Source organism: Camelina sativa, chromosome 1, assembly GCF_000633955.1.
Source record: "Camelina sativa cultivar DH55 chromosome 1, Cs, whole genome shotgun sequence".
Lineage (NCBI taxonomy): Eukaryota > Viridiplantae > Streptophyta > Magnoliopsida > Brassicales > Brassicaceae > Camelina > Camelina sativa.
Window position 1 is genome coordinate 8,022,307 of NC_025685.1, and position 15,492 is coordinate 8,037,798.

The 15,492-nt window shown below is 35.1% G+C and overlaps 3 protein-coding genes and 1 pseudogene across 4 annotated transcripts; all 4 read left to right on the plus strand.

Moving 5' to 3' along the window:
* On the plus strand, positions 315-3,887 carry LOC104782966 (actin-interacting protein 1-2). Of its 2 annotated transcripts, none has more exons than XM_010508048.2 (6): positions 315-826; positions 1,011-1,172; positions 1,655-1,841; positions 2,247-2,672; positions 2,869-3,276; positions 3,364-3,887. In XM_010508048.2, the coding sequence occupies exons 1-6, from the start codon at positions 438-440 to the stop codon at positions 3,619-3,621; spliced, it is 1,830 nt and encodes a 609-aa protein (XP_010506350.1). In that variant the 5' UTR covers positions 315-437; the 3' UTR covers positions 3,622-3,887. The 2 variants fall into 2 exon arrangements, with proteins under 2 accessions (XP_010506350.1, XP_010506341.1); XM_010508039.2 differs by lacking the exon at positions 1,011-1,172 and adding an exon at positions 1,403-1,564 and having other exon boundaries at positions 317-826.
* Positions 3,961-6,370, plus strand: LOC104782953 (beta-glucosidase 44-like). Its single transcript, XM_019245959.1, has 10 exons — positions 3,961-4,289; positions 4,387-4,445; positions 4,542-4,617; positions 4,726-4,797; positions 4,889-4,976; positions 5,064-5,316; positions 5,418-5,534; positions 5,603-5,705; positions 5,805-5,985; positions 6,080-6,370. Exons 1-10 carry the CDS (start codon positions 4,055-4,057, stop codon positions 6,174-6,176), a joined length of 1,281 nt encoding a protein of 426 aa, XP_019101504.1. The 5' UTR covers positions 3,961-4,054; the 3' UTR covers positions 6,177-6,370.
* On the plus strand, positions 10,162-12,933 carry LOC104782979 (beta-glucosidase 44-like). Its single transcript, XM_010508057.2, has 12 exons — positions 10,162-10,433; positions 10,518-10,576; positions 10,698-10,773; positions 10,869-10,940; positions 11,021-11,108; positions 11,207-11,459; positions 11,548-11,663; positions 11,764-11,984; positions 12,105-12,136; positions 12,222-12,324; positions 12,421-12,601; positions 12,686-12,933. The coding sequence occupies exons 1-12, from the start codon at positions 10,190-10,192 to the stop codon at positions 12,780-12,782; spliced, it is 1,542 nt and encodes a 513-aa protein (XP_010506359.1). The 5' UTR covers positions 10,162-10,189; the 3' UTR covers positions 12,783-12,933.
* On the plus strand, positions 13,149-15,379 carry LOC104782987 (annotated as a pseudogene).

Consider the following 15,492-nt stretch of genomic DNA (forward strand, 5'->3'; position numbering starts at 1 on the left):
AATAGATCCATTAATTGACTTTCTATAAATGTTATTTTAGGAAAATCAGTAGGGGTTAATAGATGTTGTGAAAATATTTATGGCAATGAACGTATTAAATTAGGTCGTTTTAAATAATTTCATTAATTGAATTTTTAAGAAATATTATTTTAGAAAATTGATAGGGATTAATATTGTAAATAAAACAAAGTAATTAAGAAAAACTAAAAGGCCATAACATATAACATTTGTGTATTTCAAAAATGTTAATATATATAATCTTTTTAATTTAGTTAATTAAAAAAGCCTAAACAAAACAGCTAATGTGAACGTCAAACAAAACTCAAAAAGACTCAAAACCGTCCTTCCCTTTTCTTCGTCTGCGTGGTCTCTTCTTCTCTCGTAAAACCCAAAAAAATTTCACTCAAAACGATCTCTGCAAAGTCTATCGATTTTTGATGGAGCTTTCCGAAACCTACGCTTGCGTCCCATCAACGGAGAGAGGTCGAGGGATCCTGATCTCCGGTGACTCGAAGTCCGATACAATCCTCTACACTAATGGTCGATCCGTCGTGATGCTCGACCTCAACAACCCTTTAAAGGTATCTATCTATGGGGAACACGCTTACCCAGCTACTGTTGCGAGATACTCACCTAACGGAGAGTGGATCGCGTCGGGTGATGTGTCGGGGACTGTTAGAATCTGGGGTGCTTACAATGATCATGTGTTGAAGAAAGAGTTTAAGGTTTTGGCTGGTCGGATCGATGATCTTCAGTGGTCGGCTGATGGGTTGAGGATCGTTGCTTCTGGTGATGGCAAAGGGAAATCTCTTGTTCGTGCTTTCATGTGAGCATTTTTTTTTTTTTGTTTTGGTTCTTTGATAAAAATTTGATTTTTATGTGAAATGTGTTGACTTTGATTTGATCGGACTAAAGGGTTTTGTATTGAATTTGTTGAATCGGATTGAATCACATTGAACTGATCATTTTTGACTCATTTGATGCCTAACGAAATGTTTCACATTTATTAGGTGGGATTCAGGATCAAATGTGGGAGAGTTTGATGGACATTCTAGGAGAGTTCTTAGCTGTGCTATCAAGCCAACTAGACCGTTCCGTATTGTTACTTGTGGGGAAGATTTTCTGGTGAATTTCTATGAAGGTCCTCCTTTCAAGTTCAAGCTCTCAAGCAGGTCAGATTATTCAATTTCTNTTTTTTTTTTTTTTTTTTGTTTGTTTTGGTTCTTTGAGAAAAATTTGATCTTTAAATTTGCTTAGCTCTCAATTGAAGTGAAATGTGTTGACTTTGATTTGATCGGACTAAAGGGTTTTGCATTGAATTTGTTGAATCGGGATTGAATCACATTGAACTGATCATTTGACTCATTTGATGCCTAACGAACATGTTCACATTTTGTATTAGATGGGATTCAGGATCAAATGTGGGAGAGTTTGATGGACATTCTAGGAGAGTTCTTAGTTGTGCTATCAAGCCAACTAGACCGTTCCGTATTGTTACTTGTGGGGAAGATTTCCTGGTGAATTTCTATGAAGGTCCTCCTTTCAAGTTCAAGCTCTCAAGCAGGTCAGATTATTCAATTTTTAGTATCTGTTCAGTTCCTTGCTTGTGTGATTCCGAATTGTTTACGAGTTTTGTTGTTGTGTTGGTCAACAGAGAGCATTCCAACTTTGTCAACTGTGTGAGGTTTGCACCAGATGGAAGTAAGTTTATTACTGTAAGTTCAGATAAAAAAGGGATCATATATGATGGAAAGACTTGTGAGAAACTTGGAGAGCTCTCACCTGACGATGGGCATAAAGGTAGCATCTATGCAGTTAGCTGGAGTCCTGATGGTAAACAGGTACTAAGTTCATTCTGATTGTTTTACCGTGTTCTCGAATTCTTTTCTGATTCCGTCATATTAGACTCAAACTACATTATGCTTGTACAGGGTTTTTAGACTAGCATATGAAATATATTGCTCTGACCCTCTGTAGTATGTATGTACATGAGCTACATTTGTGGTCTAGAATTTTAAGTGTATATATGAAGATTCAATGAGTTGCTCTATATATGGTTGGTGCTACATTTGTACTTACATGTTGTATATGTTTGAATCATCTACCAGGTCCTCACTGTTTCTGCAGACAAGTCACGTTTGTACTTACAAGTTGTATATGTTTGAATCATCTACCAGGTCCTCACTGTTTCTGCAGACAAGTCACGTTTGTACTTACAAGTTGTATATGTTTGAATCATCTACCAGGTCCTCACTGTTTCTGCAGACAAGTCAGCCAAAGTATGGGATATGTCAGAAAGCGGTAGCGGAACATTGAACACAACATTGAATTGTCCTGGATCATCAGGTGGAGTGGACGATATGCTTGTTGGGTGTCTGTGGCAGAACGATCATATTGTCACTGTTTCTCTAGGTGGCACAATCAGCATATTCTCAGCAAGCGATCTTGATAAATCCCCCTTTCAATTTTCGGGGCACATGAAGAACGTCTCTTCTTTAGCTGTCCTCAAAGGAAACACTGACTACATCCTATCTGGTAGTTATGATGGTCTGATATGTAAATGGGTGCTAGGCCGTGGTTTCAGCGGTAAATTGCAGCGGACACAGAACACTCAAATAAAGTGCTTTGCTGCTCATGAAGAAGAGATTGTGACCTCCGGATATGACAATATGGTAAATTGGTTCTCACTTTTATTTTTTTCGCATGTAGGACTTGTCACCTTAATTTTTGTGTTGATCTGACTTTTTTTTAGGGGAATGTCGAATGAATTTAAGGACGTAACAAGTGTTAATGATATTAATTATTACAAGCATAACTATTATTGAAGCAACTAATTCACATTCTTTCACTATGTGATTCTTAATTCAGATATCCAGGATTTCCTATAAAGACGATCAATGCACAAACGAAGAGTCTATAGACATTGGAAACCAACCAAAAGATCTAAGCCTTGCACCACTCTCACCGGATCTACTTCTGGTGACCTTTGAGTCAGGAGTTGTGTTTCTCCGTGATGGGAAAGTAGTGTCAACCATCAACCTTGGGTTCACTGTCACTGCTTTGGCAGTAACACCTGATGGAACTGAAGCCATCGTCGGTGGCCAAGACGGTAGACTCCATCTGTATTCTGTTAATGGCGACTCCCTCACCGAGGAAGCAGTTCTCGAGAAACACAGAGGCGCCATCAGCGTCATACGTTACTCTCCGGATCTCTCTATGTTTGCATCAGCTGATTTGAACAGAGAAGCTGTTGTATGGGACAGAGTCTCCAGAGAGGTAAATTAAGATTATTCATAACCTTTTCCCCCCCATGAATCTGGAACACAAACTTTGATCTTATATCGGTCCCTAATTTTAAAACAGATGAAGCTCAAGAACATGTTGTACCATAGCGCACGCATAAACTGCTTAGCTTGGTCTCCAAACAGCAGTATGGTCGCTACAGGATCCTTGGACACCTGTGTGATTGTGTATGAAGTGGACAAACCAGCTTCGTCAAGGATGACCATAAAAGGAGCTCACTTAGGTGGAGTGTATGGTCTGGGTTTTGCTGATGATTCCCATGTAGTGAGTTCTGGTGAAGATGCTTGTATCCGCGTCTGGAGCTTAACTCCGCAATAAGAAGACTTTTGAGGTAAAAATTATGCCCTAAAAGATATCTTGTCACTTTGGAAAAGCTTCAACTACTTTTGAAGACTTTTGGATCTCCTCCGTTTGGTTGTGGCTGTGTTGATGACTTGTGTGTGAGTGTCTTTTTGTCTACGCATCTCTGTTTTGGTCTGAAATTGTGATCTTTGGTCTGTTTTTATTTTCATATTATCAGAAGATTACTGATAGAGAGAATGGGACTTGAGAGATTGATTACTATATAATACAGTATTTGATTACTTTCGTCTTACCATTAAACAGAGGAGAATTTGCGATTAATTTATCTGATTAATTAATTAAATCTTAATTACAAAAAATAATACTAATAGATAATCTAAAGGAAGACCCACATTGAATCATTGATCCTCCTCTTTCACCATAATCCACGCACATTCTCTGTACCATCATGATAGTGGCCTCTCACATGTTTCTTTTTCTCTTCCTCCTCCTCTCCGCTTCCCGCTCCGGCGAATCTTCGCCGTCCGGAGACGGCGTACCAATGGACACGGGCGATCTTAACAGAGAGAGTTTTCCGGGAGGATTCTTGTTCGGAACTGCCACGTCAGCTTATCAGGTGGAAGGAGAGACCCACCAAGACGGTCGTGGGCCAAGCATTTGGGATGCCTTCGTCAAGATTCCTGGTTAATTTCCATCATCAATCTAATTACAAATTCACAAAACTGATTAACTTACTAACCATTGCGATTTCTTTTTATGCTATTGTATAAAAAAAAACAGGTAAGATAGCTAACAATGCAACGGCTGAGTTAACAGTGGACCAATATCACCGTTACAAGGTACTACGAAACTACTAATCATGCATTAAAATATTCTTATCGAGTCATAATGCATATGTATGGTGTTCAATGTTCATGTTAATCATCACATTTCAGGAAGATGTAGATTTGATGCAGAACCTCAACTTCGATGCCTACAGATTTTCTATTTCATGGTCCAGAATTTTCCCTGGTATATTACTCTATACTACTGTAATAGTATATAAAAATAATTACATTGCTTATATTTTAGATCTAAGATTGGTTTCTATATATATAACTTCAAGCTTATGGAAAACAGAGGGAACCGGCAAAATCAACTGGAATGGAGTTGCTTATTACAACAGATTGATCGATTACTTGATCCTAAAAGGTATAATTAGTCATTTCCTTATATATTTGTATACATTTGATTTGACTTTTTTTTTTTAAATATATAATTATGAACATAATCCAATTGCTAGGTATAAAACCGTATGCGAATCTGTACCACTACGATCTTCCTCTGGCTTTGGAACAAAAATATCAAGGCCTGCTTAGTAAACAAGTAGTGTAAGCACCAAGCTTTTAACTTAACTTCTTTTCTTTTGTTTCTTGCTGCAAAAACTTTTGATATAGTATAGTGAGGCAATTTTACAGGGAAGATTTTGCGGATTACGCAGAGTTTTGTTTCAAGACATTTGGAGATAGAGTGAAGAATTGGATGACGTTTAACGAGCCGCGTGTTGTAGCTGCTCTAGGTTATGATAACGGCATTTTTGCTCCGGGTCGATGCTCTAAAGCATTTGGAAACTGCACTGATGGTAACTCCGCGACCGAGCCATACATCGTTGCCCATCACCTTATCTTGGCACACTCAGCAGCCGTCCAGAGATACCGCCAAATTTATCAGGTGTGTAAGTAAACTTATAGGCTCTTTCAAATTGTTTTTACTTTGTATGATATCAAACACCTAAATGGTTATTAAAGATCGAACCAATACATTTTTTTCAGGAGAAAAAAAAGGGAAGGATTGGGATACTACTGGATTTTGTTTGGTTCGAGCCGCTTACGAGTAGTGAAGTAGACAATGACGCTGCTCAAAGAGCAAGAGACTTTCATGTCGGATGGTAAAAGGTTCATATTTTTAGAAATCTAAAAAACTCATACATTACCTTTAAGAGTTTTTTTTTATTTAGGCACATTCGGAATGGTTATACAATGTTCCGTGGGGAATGTACAAGGCATTGATGTACATTAAGGAACATTATGGTAACCCAACTATGATTCTCTCAGAAAATGGTATTCTAACAACAGAGTCTCGAGTTTAATATGTTTTCTCGTTATATTTCTAATTTTATATAAGTGTTGAGTATTAAAATTTGAGCACGATCTTCATAGGAATGGATGATCCGGGCAACATCACTCTAGCGCAAGGACTAAATGATACAACGAGAATAAATTATTATAGAGACTACTTAGCGCAGCTTAAAAAGGCAGTAGACGAGGGAGCCAATGTAACTGGATATTTCGCATGGTCATTGCTTGATAATTTCGAATGGTTATCAGGATATACCTCAAGGTTTTGAATTAACTAAGGAATCTGTATTATTGGTATATGATTCTTTCTGATAAATTGTTATAGTATGTTCTAATGACTTCTCTCCTGCGCGTAGGTTTGGAATTGTGTACGTGGATTACAAGGACTTGAAGAGATACCCCAAGATATCTGCGTTATGGTTCAAACAACTACAGAAACGGGATCAAAACTGAGCTCAATGTGTCTATGAATAGATTATGATTGAGTTACAAGTGAATGTTATATAAAGCCTTAAAGGAACTATAGGGTCGTGTTTATCTCCCTTTTGAGCTTTGATGGATTGTGAGGTGACTATGCATGCGACTGCGTAACTTGTGAACTCTCTGATCTTTGCTAACAAAAAAAAAGAAAACTTGAGAACTCTCCCTTTAACTTTTCAAAATATTCAAAAGCAGCAACAGTATATATTAAAAAAAAAAAAATCTTCTAGTATATATACCACGTAACTTCAGTAATGTGTGTGGGCATATAATACACTTGAGTTTTTTACAGAGTCTGCATGAATTTTTCTTTCTTATAACGTTTTATGTTTGTTTCTGAAACCTGATATTATATCTAGGGTCCGATGTGCCGGTTTAAAAATTGTCGAAGAAAGTAAATCCTAAACTTTTAAAAAAAATTTAAAAATATATAAAGAAATTTTATTTCTTAAAGTAAATATATAAATAATATAAGTTAGACAATATTTGTATTTACCTTCATACATTTATTTATATTTATATATTTTTAATACATTATAACAATTATTTCAATAATCTAAACCCTAATTATATCCCACTAAATTTTTTGCCAAATACTCATCATTACAAACATAATTATTGTCAAATTTCAAAAGCGTTTCACAACTTATTCACAAAATATTTGACATGCAACAAATTCATCAAAGCAACATCTAATAAGTAACCACATATAATTTTACTCTATGTTTTACTATTAAAAATATGTTCTTATACTCAAAATTATTTTATTGTTAAAGTATGATCTTTATCACCACCTATAAAATGTCTTCTAAGCAAATTAAACAAATTTTATGTTACTTTACTTTCATTTTGGCATAATTATAGTTCTTATAATTACTAAAATTGTTTTGTGACATAATTTCTTTAACCATGAAGTTTTTTTTACTCCAAAGATATTTTGGATGAACAACTGGTGAAAATTATCTACTCGATTACAATGATTTTAGGATATGCTTAGTGAATTACTTTTATGTTTATCCATGTCAAAATCTTATTGGGAAAACACGTATAATAGAAGTAACGTACAATGGAAATATATTAGTTTTGTTAATTTTATTTTTTTTTATTTTTTTTAGATATAAACATGTAATTATTTAGATTTGATGTTATTTTCTTAATTAGCTGTTTTGAAAAATAATAATTTTTTGACACGTGTCATTATCTCATCAATGTACTTAACATGTTAATGACTAATTTGAATACCCAACTTTATATAATAAGAATTTTAATATAATAAAAATATTAGTTCAGATTTCAATCTAAGTTTTTTTCCTAAGGCTACCATTTGGTTCTTCACGATCTTCGTTTTCTTCGCATGTGCCTTCACAAATCTTGTTGCAATATTCACTGTCCAAAATTGTCTAACCATAGAGACATAAATTTTTTTATTTTTTTTGTGCAAACAAAAAAATAAAAATTAATGTTTTAGGTTATATAGTATAATTATACGACCAAATATGGATAACACATAGTATATTTATTTTTCCATGTAGTGGTTGAGAATCTTTGTAACAATGAAACTTTGATATGGATGCACATAGTATATATACAGTAGAACCTCTACAAATTAATACTCGGTAAATTAATAATCTCTATAAATTAATAAAATTTTCCGGTCCCAATATGGGACTAGTGTAAATTTTGGACATAATTCGATAATATAATAAGATAATAAGTTTTTTGTAAATCCTTTGTAAATATATGGTCCCATCAATAATATAAATTAATAATTATATAAAGTTATCTAAAGATATGTAATATATACACATCAACTTTTATTAGAGTTCATTTTTCATATTTTTACTATATAAAAATCTTTGAGTGTTATATTCAAAACATGATAATTGTTATTTTTGTTGTAGTTGATTTTATAAAAATATTAGTTGTAACGATTAAATCTTATTCTTTTAATTATTTTTACCAAATTAGGAAAGTCTCTCAATAAATTAATAATTATTAATTTATCGAGAAATTAAAATCTCTATAAATTAATAGATTTTCATGGTCCTAACATTATTAATTTATAGAGGTTTTACTATATCTTAATTGTTTTCTTTTTAATATAATAAGATTACGATTATCTTATGCTTTCTTTTACCAAACTTGAAAACTGTGATTTTTAATCGTTAAAATTGACACGTGTCACGATCTGATGAGTTACCAATTTTGATATTTAATCATTAAAATTGACACGTGTCACGATCTGGTGAGTTTTTGACTTTAAATTCTAATCGTTTAAATTAACACATGTCACGATCTGGTGAATTAGTAACTTTCAGAACTAAAGTTTATATAATAAGATAAGTACCAGGTTGATGTTAAATCTATAAGGTAACTTAGAATATACTTACCAAGCTCGTATATGTATAAATGACACCTGTATCAGAAAATGTTGCATGTAAATGACAAAAAGAATCATGATAAACTGTCGCGTTGGGATATTATAATAAGATGCTATACTACAAAGCTTTGCTACACTCGAAGTCACTCAACTCTCAATAGTCAATAATGGATGTAATCATATTCCTATACCATAGCACGATTCAGATCACATGTTTCTTACTTTCTTAGACCAACAAAAAATCTTAGTCGTTTTCCGTATCGTGTATCACATCAATGGATATTAATTATAAGCCTAATGAACGTTCTTTGAAATGTGTCGGCTACGGCTACAAATTATTTTCTTGATTTCTTCTTTGTTTTTATTCACTCTCCGTTTGTTGCGCTTTCGATCGGGAGTTATAGGAGGAAGAAAAAAAGAAAAAATTACGTAGTCACGTGAAGATGGGGGGACAAGTCTAAGAAAATGGGGCATGCATGGTCCTGTCTCGAGGTCCACGAGGACTGAACTTAATGGATTGTGATTTGACCAGTTTGGCCTTGTTATCTTCTGTGCTTTCACGTTTTTTTCCCTTTGGCGCTTTACGATCCGCGTGCTGACTTTTCTCAATTTGTGGACCGGAACACGATAATTCTCTTCCGAGCATTCTTGTCTTTTTCCTCTCTACTTCTCGTACGTATAATAATACTACTTACTAGTATGTTATTATCAGAAAAGTTATAAAAAAGGGACATATACCGATTTGGTTAAATTTGTTAATTAGATAAGCAACATTGTAACTGGATTTTACTATTATATAGTTTGGACTCTGGAGGAAAGAAGACAAAGTAATTTCTATAACCCTTGTAGTATATTTCAAAACGATTCAAGAAAAAATCCAAAATAAATATCATCGGTACGGTTTTGAAAATGATCCACATTTCATCGCAGCACCAGAAAATAAGAAGTATCTGCGTTTGTTATATATAACATACATACGTACTTAAAAACATGTTAAAGTTTGTATTTTTATGATGTACAGAAAACATGTTAAAAGTTAAAATTTAAATAGTTACAGTATTTGGCGAAATCAGTTAATTATTTATAAATTGTAACTTTTTCTCTCTAATATATCCCGGAAATTTAGGCCTTCAAACATGAAAAGTTTTGCTCTAGTCAAGTTCATAAAGGTTCATACATTTAAAAAGTTTGATGATAAAACAATGCATAAATCAACATAAAATTATATGTTGCATGAAACTAATTCATCTAATAGTGGCAGTAAATCCCGAATGTACCAACATCCATAACTTTAAATTTATAATTTGATAACAAATCTTTTTTTTTTTTTGGGCAACAAATCTTTTTTTGTAACGAAAATCATATAGAAATAATATCTCTACGTAGTAACAAATCTCATTTTTATTTCATTGACTAGACATTAAGATAATTATTAAAATGATTTAGAAACTATTGTTAAATCGATTTATATTCTTATCTGAATGGTGACTCACTAGTCCCAGTCATTTGAATTTTATCTTATCACATCATGAACAAATGCTTAATTAAAAAAGCCTATAAATACCCTTAAGACACCCAAACCAAACAGTAAAAAAACTCACTCACCATGAGACACCTTATCTCACATCCATGGCCTCTCTTCCTCATTCTCCTCCTCCTCTCTTCTCTCACCTCCGGCGAATCCTCTCCGTCCATACAAAACATCAAATTGGACACCGGAGGTCTCAGTAGACAGAGTTTTCCAAAAGGATTCTTGTTCGGAACCGCCACCTCAGCTTATCAGGTCGAAGGCGAGACTCATCAAGATGGTCGTGGCCCAAGCATCTGGGACGCCTTCGTCAAGATTCCTGGTAATTTACACTTTGAACTGTTAATCATGAAAGGTTTCTTGATTAATCATATTTTCTCAACACTATTAAAAATTATCAAAACAGGGACTATCGCCAAGAATGCCACGGCTGAGATAACAGTGGACCAGTATCACCGTTACAAGGTACTATACTAAACTACTAATCCTAAAGATTCATACATATATATACTCTTTATTGAGTCGTAATTTCGATAGTGTTACATTCTGATTTAATTAAATGTGTTCATGATAATCCCATTTTTAGGAAGATGTGGATTTGATGAAGAAACTCAACTTCGATGCCTACAGATTTTCAATTTCATGGTCCAGAATATTCCCTGGTAATATTATTATTTATGTAAAAAATCATATACTGTATATGGTTTATATTTTTTTTGACTAAGATGGTATAGTGACTTCAAGCTTATGAATGTAGAGGGGAGCGGTAAAGTCAACTGGAAAGGAGTTGCTTACTACAATAGATTGATCGATTACTTGGTTCAAAAAGGTATCAAAATCATCATAACGTTTCTTATAAAATTTGATTGTAACAGAAAGTATAACAAATCTAATGTAACGCTTAATTAGGGATCACACCTTATGCAAATTTGTACCACTACGATCTTCCATTGGCTTTGGAAAAGAAGTATAAAGGCTTGCTTGGTAGACAAGTAGTGTAAGCACCAACATTCATATCAAAATATATACATAGTCTCGATGGTCTCATTTACAAATCCCACAAAAGTTACAAACTTGATGATGCAAATCTTGCAGGAATGATTTTGCGGATTACGCTGAGTTTTGTTTCAAGACATTTGGAGATAGAGTGAAGAACTGGATGACATTTAACGAGCCGCGTGTTGTAGCTGCTCTAGGTTATGATAACGGCATTTTTGCTCCGGGTAGATGCTCTAAAGCATTTGGAAATTGCACTGAAGGAAACTCAGCGACCGAGCCATACATTGTCTCTCATCACCTTATCTTGGCCCACGCAGCAGCAGTCCAAAGATACCGCAAATATTACCAAGTAAACAAATAACTTCTAATATGTTTTCTTGATGTGAGGTGATGTGATGAAATAAACCTAACTATATGACTCTTTTGGTATGAACTAGGCTAAACAAAAGGGAAGAATTGGGATACTTTTAGATTTCGTTTGGTACGAACCGCTTACTAGAAGTAAAGCAGATAATTATGCAGCTCAAAGAGCAAGAGACTTCCATATCGGATGGTAAAATGTTCTAACTATTATTTTTTTACATATAAAAAACTCATATTTTACCATCAAATTTTGGTGAGCTTATAGGAATATCTTTTGTTTTCGGGTAAAGGTTTATTCACCCAATAGTATATGGTGAGTATCCAAAGACAATGCAGAACATTGTGAAAGAGAGGCTTCCAAAATTCACAGCGGAAGAAGTGAAAATGGTGAAAGGTTCCATAGATTACGTGGGAATAAACCAATACACGACTTATTACATGTCCGAACCACATCCCACCACCAAACCTAAGGATTTGGGTTATCAACAAGATTGGAACGTACAGTTTGGCTGTAAGTTACTGGAGCATTCACTACGAATATATAGATTTTGGACTTTGTTTACAATCTATAGATTTTGATCGTGACAGTGAGTATTATATATGATTTTGACAATTTTGATCACTTATGCAGTTGCTAAGTTGGGGAAGCTAATTGGTCCAAGGGTGAGATATACATGTTTTTTTCTTTTCTTTTGGCTAATCAATTATACAAGCGTCTCAAATTATGAATAAACGATTTATTTTATAGGCTCACTCGACATGGTTATACAACGTACCATGGGGAATGTACAAGGCCTTGATGTATATGAAGGAACGCTACGGCAACCCAACTATGATTCTCTCTGAGAACGGTATCAAAGTTCTTTTCGTTTTGTTATTTTTCCAAGAGATTAATTAATAGAGATGTTAAGAGTTTTTTTATAACTGGTACGTTGAACATGTTTTAGGTATGGATGATCCGGGAAACGTGACTCTAGCTCAAGGACTACATGACACAACGAGAATCAAGTATTATAGAGATTACTTAACCAACCTTAAGAAGGCTACGGATGATGGAGCCAATGTGGTTGGATATTTTGCGTGGTCTTTGCTTGATAATTTCGAATGGTTATCAGGATATACTTCAAGGTAATTAAGCTAATCAAAAATCTGTACCAATATATGATGTTTAGAATTAAAAGGTTATAATATTTGTTTTCATTTATTATATAGGTTTGGGATCGTCTATGTTGATTACAAAACCTTGAAGAGGTACCCCAAGATGTCTGCTCAATGGTTTAGAAAACTTCTGAAACGAAACAACAAATGATCTCATGTGTCCATGGATGGTTTTAGATTTCAAGGGATGGGTAGATCGATGAATAAAAAACAGTGACTTTGTTTATTTTGAATTGTACCTTCGACTCTTATTATCTTCAACTTTTCAACGGCAATAAAAAGAGTTTAAGTTGAACGTAACCCATTTGGAGGACATTACAAATTTCTAAAGTTGCTGCATAGAGTTCTATTTCTAAACTTTTTCAAAATTGTTCAAAAAAGAAAAACCAAGAGTTCTTATTCAAATTGACGGGATTACCCTTGATATTAAACTAAATGGACACCAACGCGAGAACAACTTAAAGGACATAGACGTCATTTTAAAACAAGCGACACTCTCTTTATTTCATCACTTGGTTTAGACTGGCTTCGCTCTGAGGCCAAGGGTTTTGTACTCTCTTCGTCTTTTTCGGCGAATCTCTCCGCATCTTCAGCGATTTTCCGGGCGTCGTTTATTCTCCGTTCCTCCGGAACCGCCGTTTTACTCCGTCTTCGTGCCAGCTTAAGCAATTTCAGGTACCCGATTTAGGTTATTAACGCTTTGATTCTGCTTTTGAGCTTTGAAAAATTCTGGAGAAATATGCTTTAGTTTCCTTTGTTTTGGAGAATGATTCGGTTCTAAGGGTTGAAAATTTTGGTTGTATCATGTTGTTAAGCTTTATTCATTATAGATCGCAACATGCAAGATGCATTTCCTTGGCTCATGATTTTTTCACGACTTCTTAATCATTTTATCTGTCTGTGTTTGGGGTTTTTTTTTAATTTGGTTCCTGTGTTCGTACAGTGTTTGTTGAGGTATACCAGATATGGACATTAATGAGATGGATATTGACGAGATTGAGGCTTCTGGGCAGATCAATCTCTCTGAGATTGGTGAAAGTTCTCTCTCCAGAGGTTTTGCAAACAAGCTGCGACATCCTTCTTTGACAAGTATGGACTCATAAGTCATCAGCTCAACTCCTACAACTTCTTTATTGAACACGGGCTTCAGAACGTTTTTGATTCTTTGGGGAGATGCTTGTGGAACCGTCTTTTGATCCAACCAAGAAGAAAGAAAATTGTTGGAGATACGCAACTGTGAAATTCGGAAAAGTCACCTTGGAGAAGCCCACATTCTTTTCCAATGACAAGGAGCTTGATTTTTTCCCATGGCATGCCAGGCTTCAGAAAATGACATACTCTGCCACATACACCAAATTGACACGTCATGCAACTCCTTTCTCCACTCCGAGTATCACTGAAATCACAGAGCAGCTTCACAGGTCCGTTCTTCACACTTTGACTTTTGGTTTTAGCTCGTAAAACGTAATATTGACTTATATGCTATTATAGATTGACATTGGTTCCTAGGGATTACAAATGGATGATATCATTAAGGGCAGTAACTAATTATTAATTATATTGCCTGATTGAAGATGTTTGAACTTGGGTACTTTGGCTACAGAATTTCCAAAAGTTGACATGATAGGCACTAAACTAGATTTGAGCACCTTACTTGAAACATGTCATCGTGGATCTTTGTTTTGTTTCCTAGGAGTACTAGAAGTGAGCATGACTTATATATGACGGGAAAATATTTATGTAAGACTGAAAAATTAAGAAGTTCGATGTTCTCTGGTTGATTAGTTTTTACCATTGTGCCTGAAAAACGTGAAGAGAATACACAAAAATGGGCTCCATGTACCAGTATAATTAGTTAGAGCCAGAGGACTAATGGGCTCCTTGTGAGCTTTGTGATTATCTGTTTAATTTGTTGAACCTTTCTTAGATTATTTGTTGGTTCTTAAGTCCTGATTGGCTGATTCATTCATTGCCAATGGTAAATATTTGTGGTTAGGGCTGGGTTTTCAAGATGGGGAAACGAAAGCGTAGATCATGCGAGATGATGCGCTCTCTGATATTCATGGAGCCAACTTTCTACCAGCGACTTGTCCACATGTCAGAGGACAAAGTGAAATTCAGAAACACTGGACCAGTCCACCCGCTCACAAGGCAGCCAGTTGCAGACAGGAAGAGGTTCGGCGGGATAAAGTTTGGAGAAATGGAGCGAGACTACCTAATAGCTCATGGTGCTTCTGCTAATCTGCACGAACGTCTCTTCACCCTCAGTGACTCTTCTCAGATGCATATCTGCAGAAAATGTAAAACCTATGCGAATGTGATCGAGAGGACTCCAAGCAGTGGAAAAAAGATCAGAGGACCATACTGTAGAGTCTGCGAATCCCCAGACCATGTGGTAAGGGTTTATGTTCCTTATGGAGCTAAGCTTCTGTGTCAGGAGCTGTTCAGCATGGGAATCGCTCTCAACTTCGACACTAAGCTTTGTTGATTCCCATCTTTTAGTATCTATGTCTATATTTATCGGTATATATGGCCAAGTGTAGTGCCTTTAAGACCATGTTATGTGTAGTTTGATTCAGCTACGATTCTGGTTAGTATTGGTTTTGATTGATTCGGTAGGAGTTATCCGAACCAAAGAAATCGTAAAAAACCATGCCTCTGAACTAACCCACTTTTGTGAGATTTGACTCTTTTAACCGTTAATGGTGGTAATGGTAGACAATATAATCCGGTTGGACCGGTTCTCTATGTTTGGTTGTCTAATTAATTAAAAATCGTGTTTTTAATTCCAAGGTTTTACAATGGTCCAAACGATTACGACCTAATCACTATCAGATCCGAACCGAGTCGACCCGACCCGT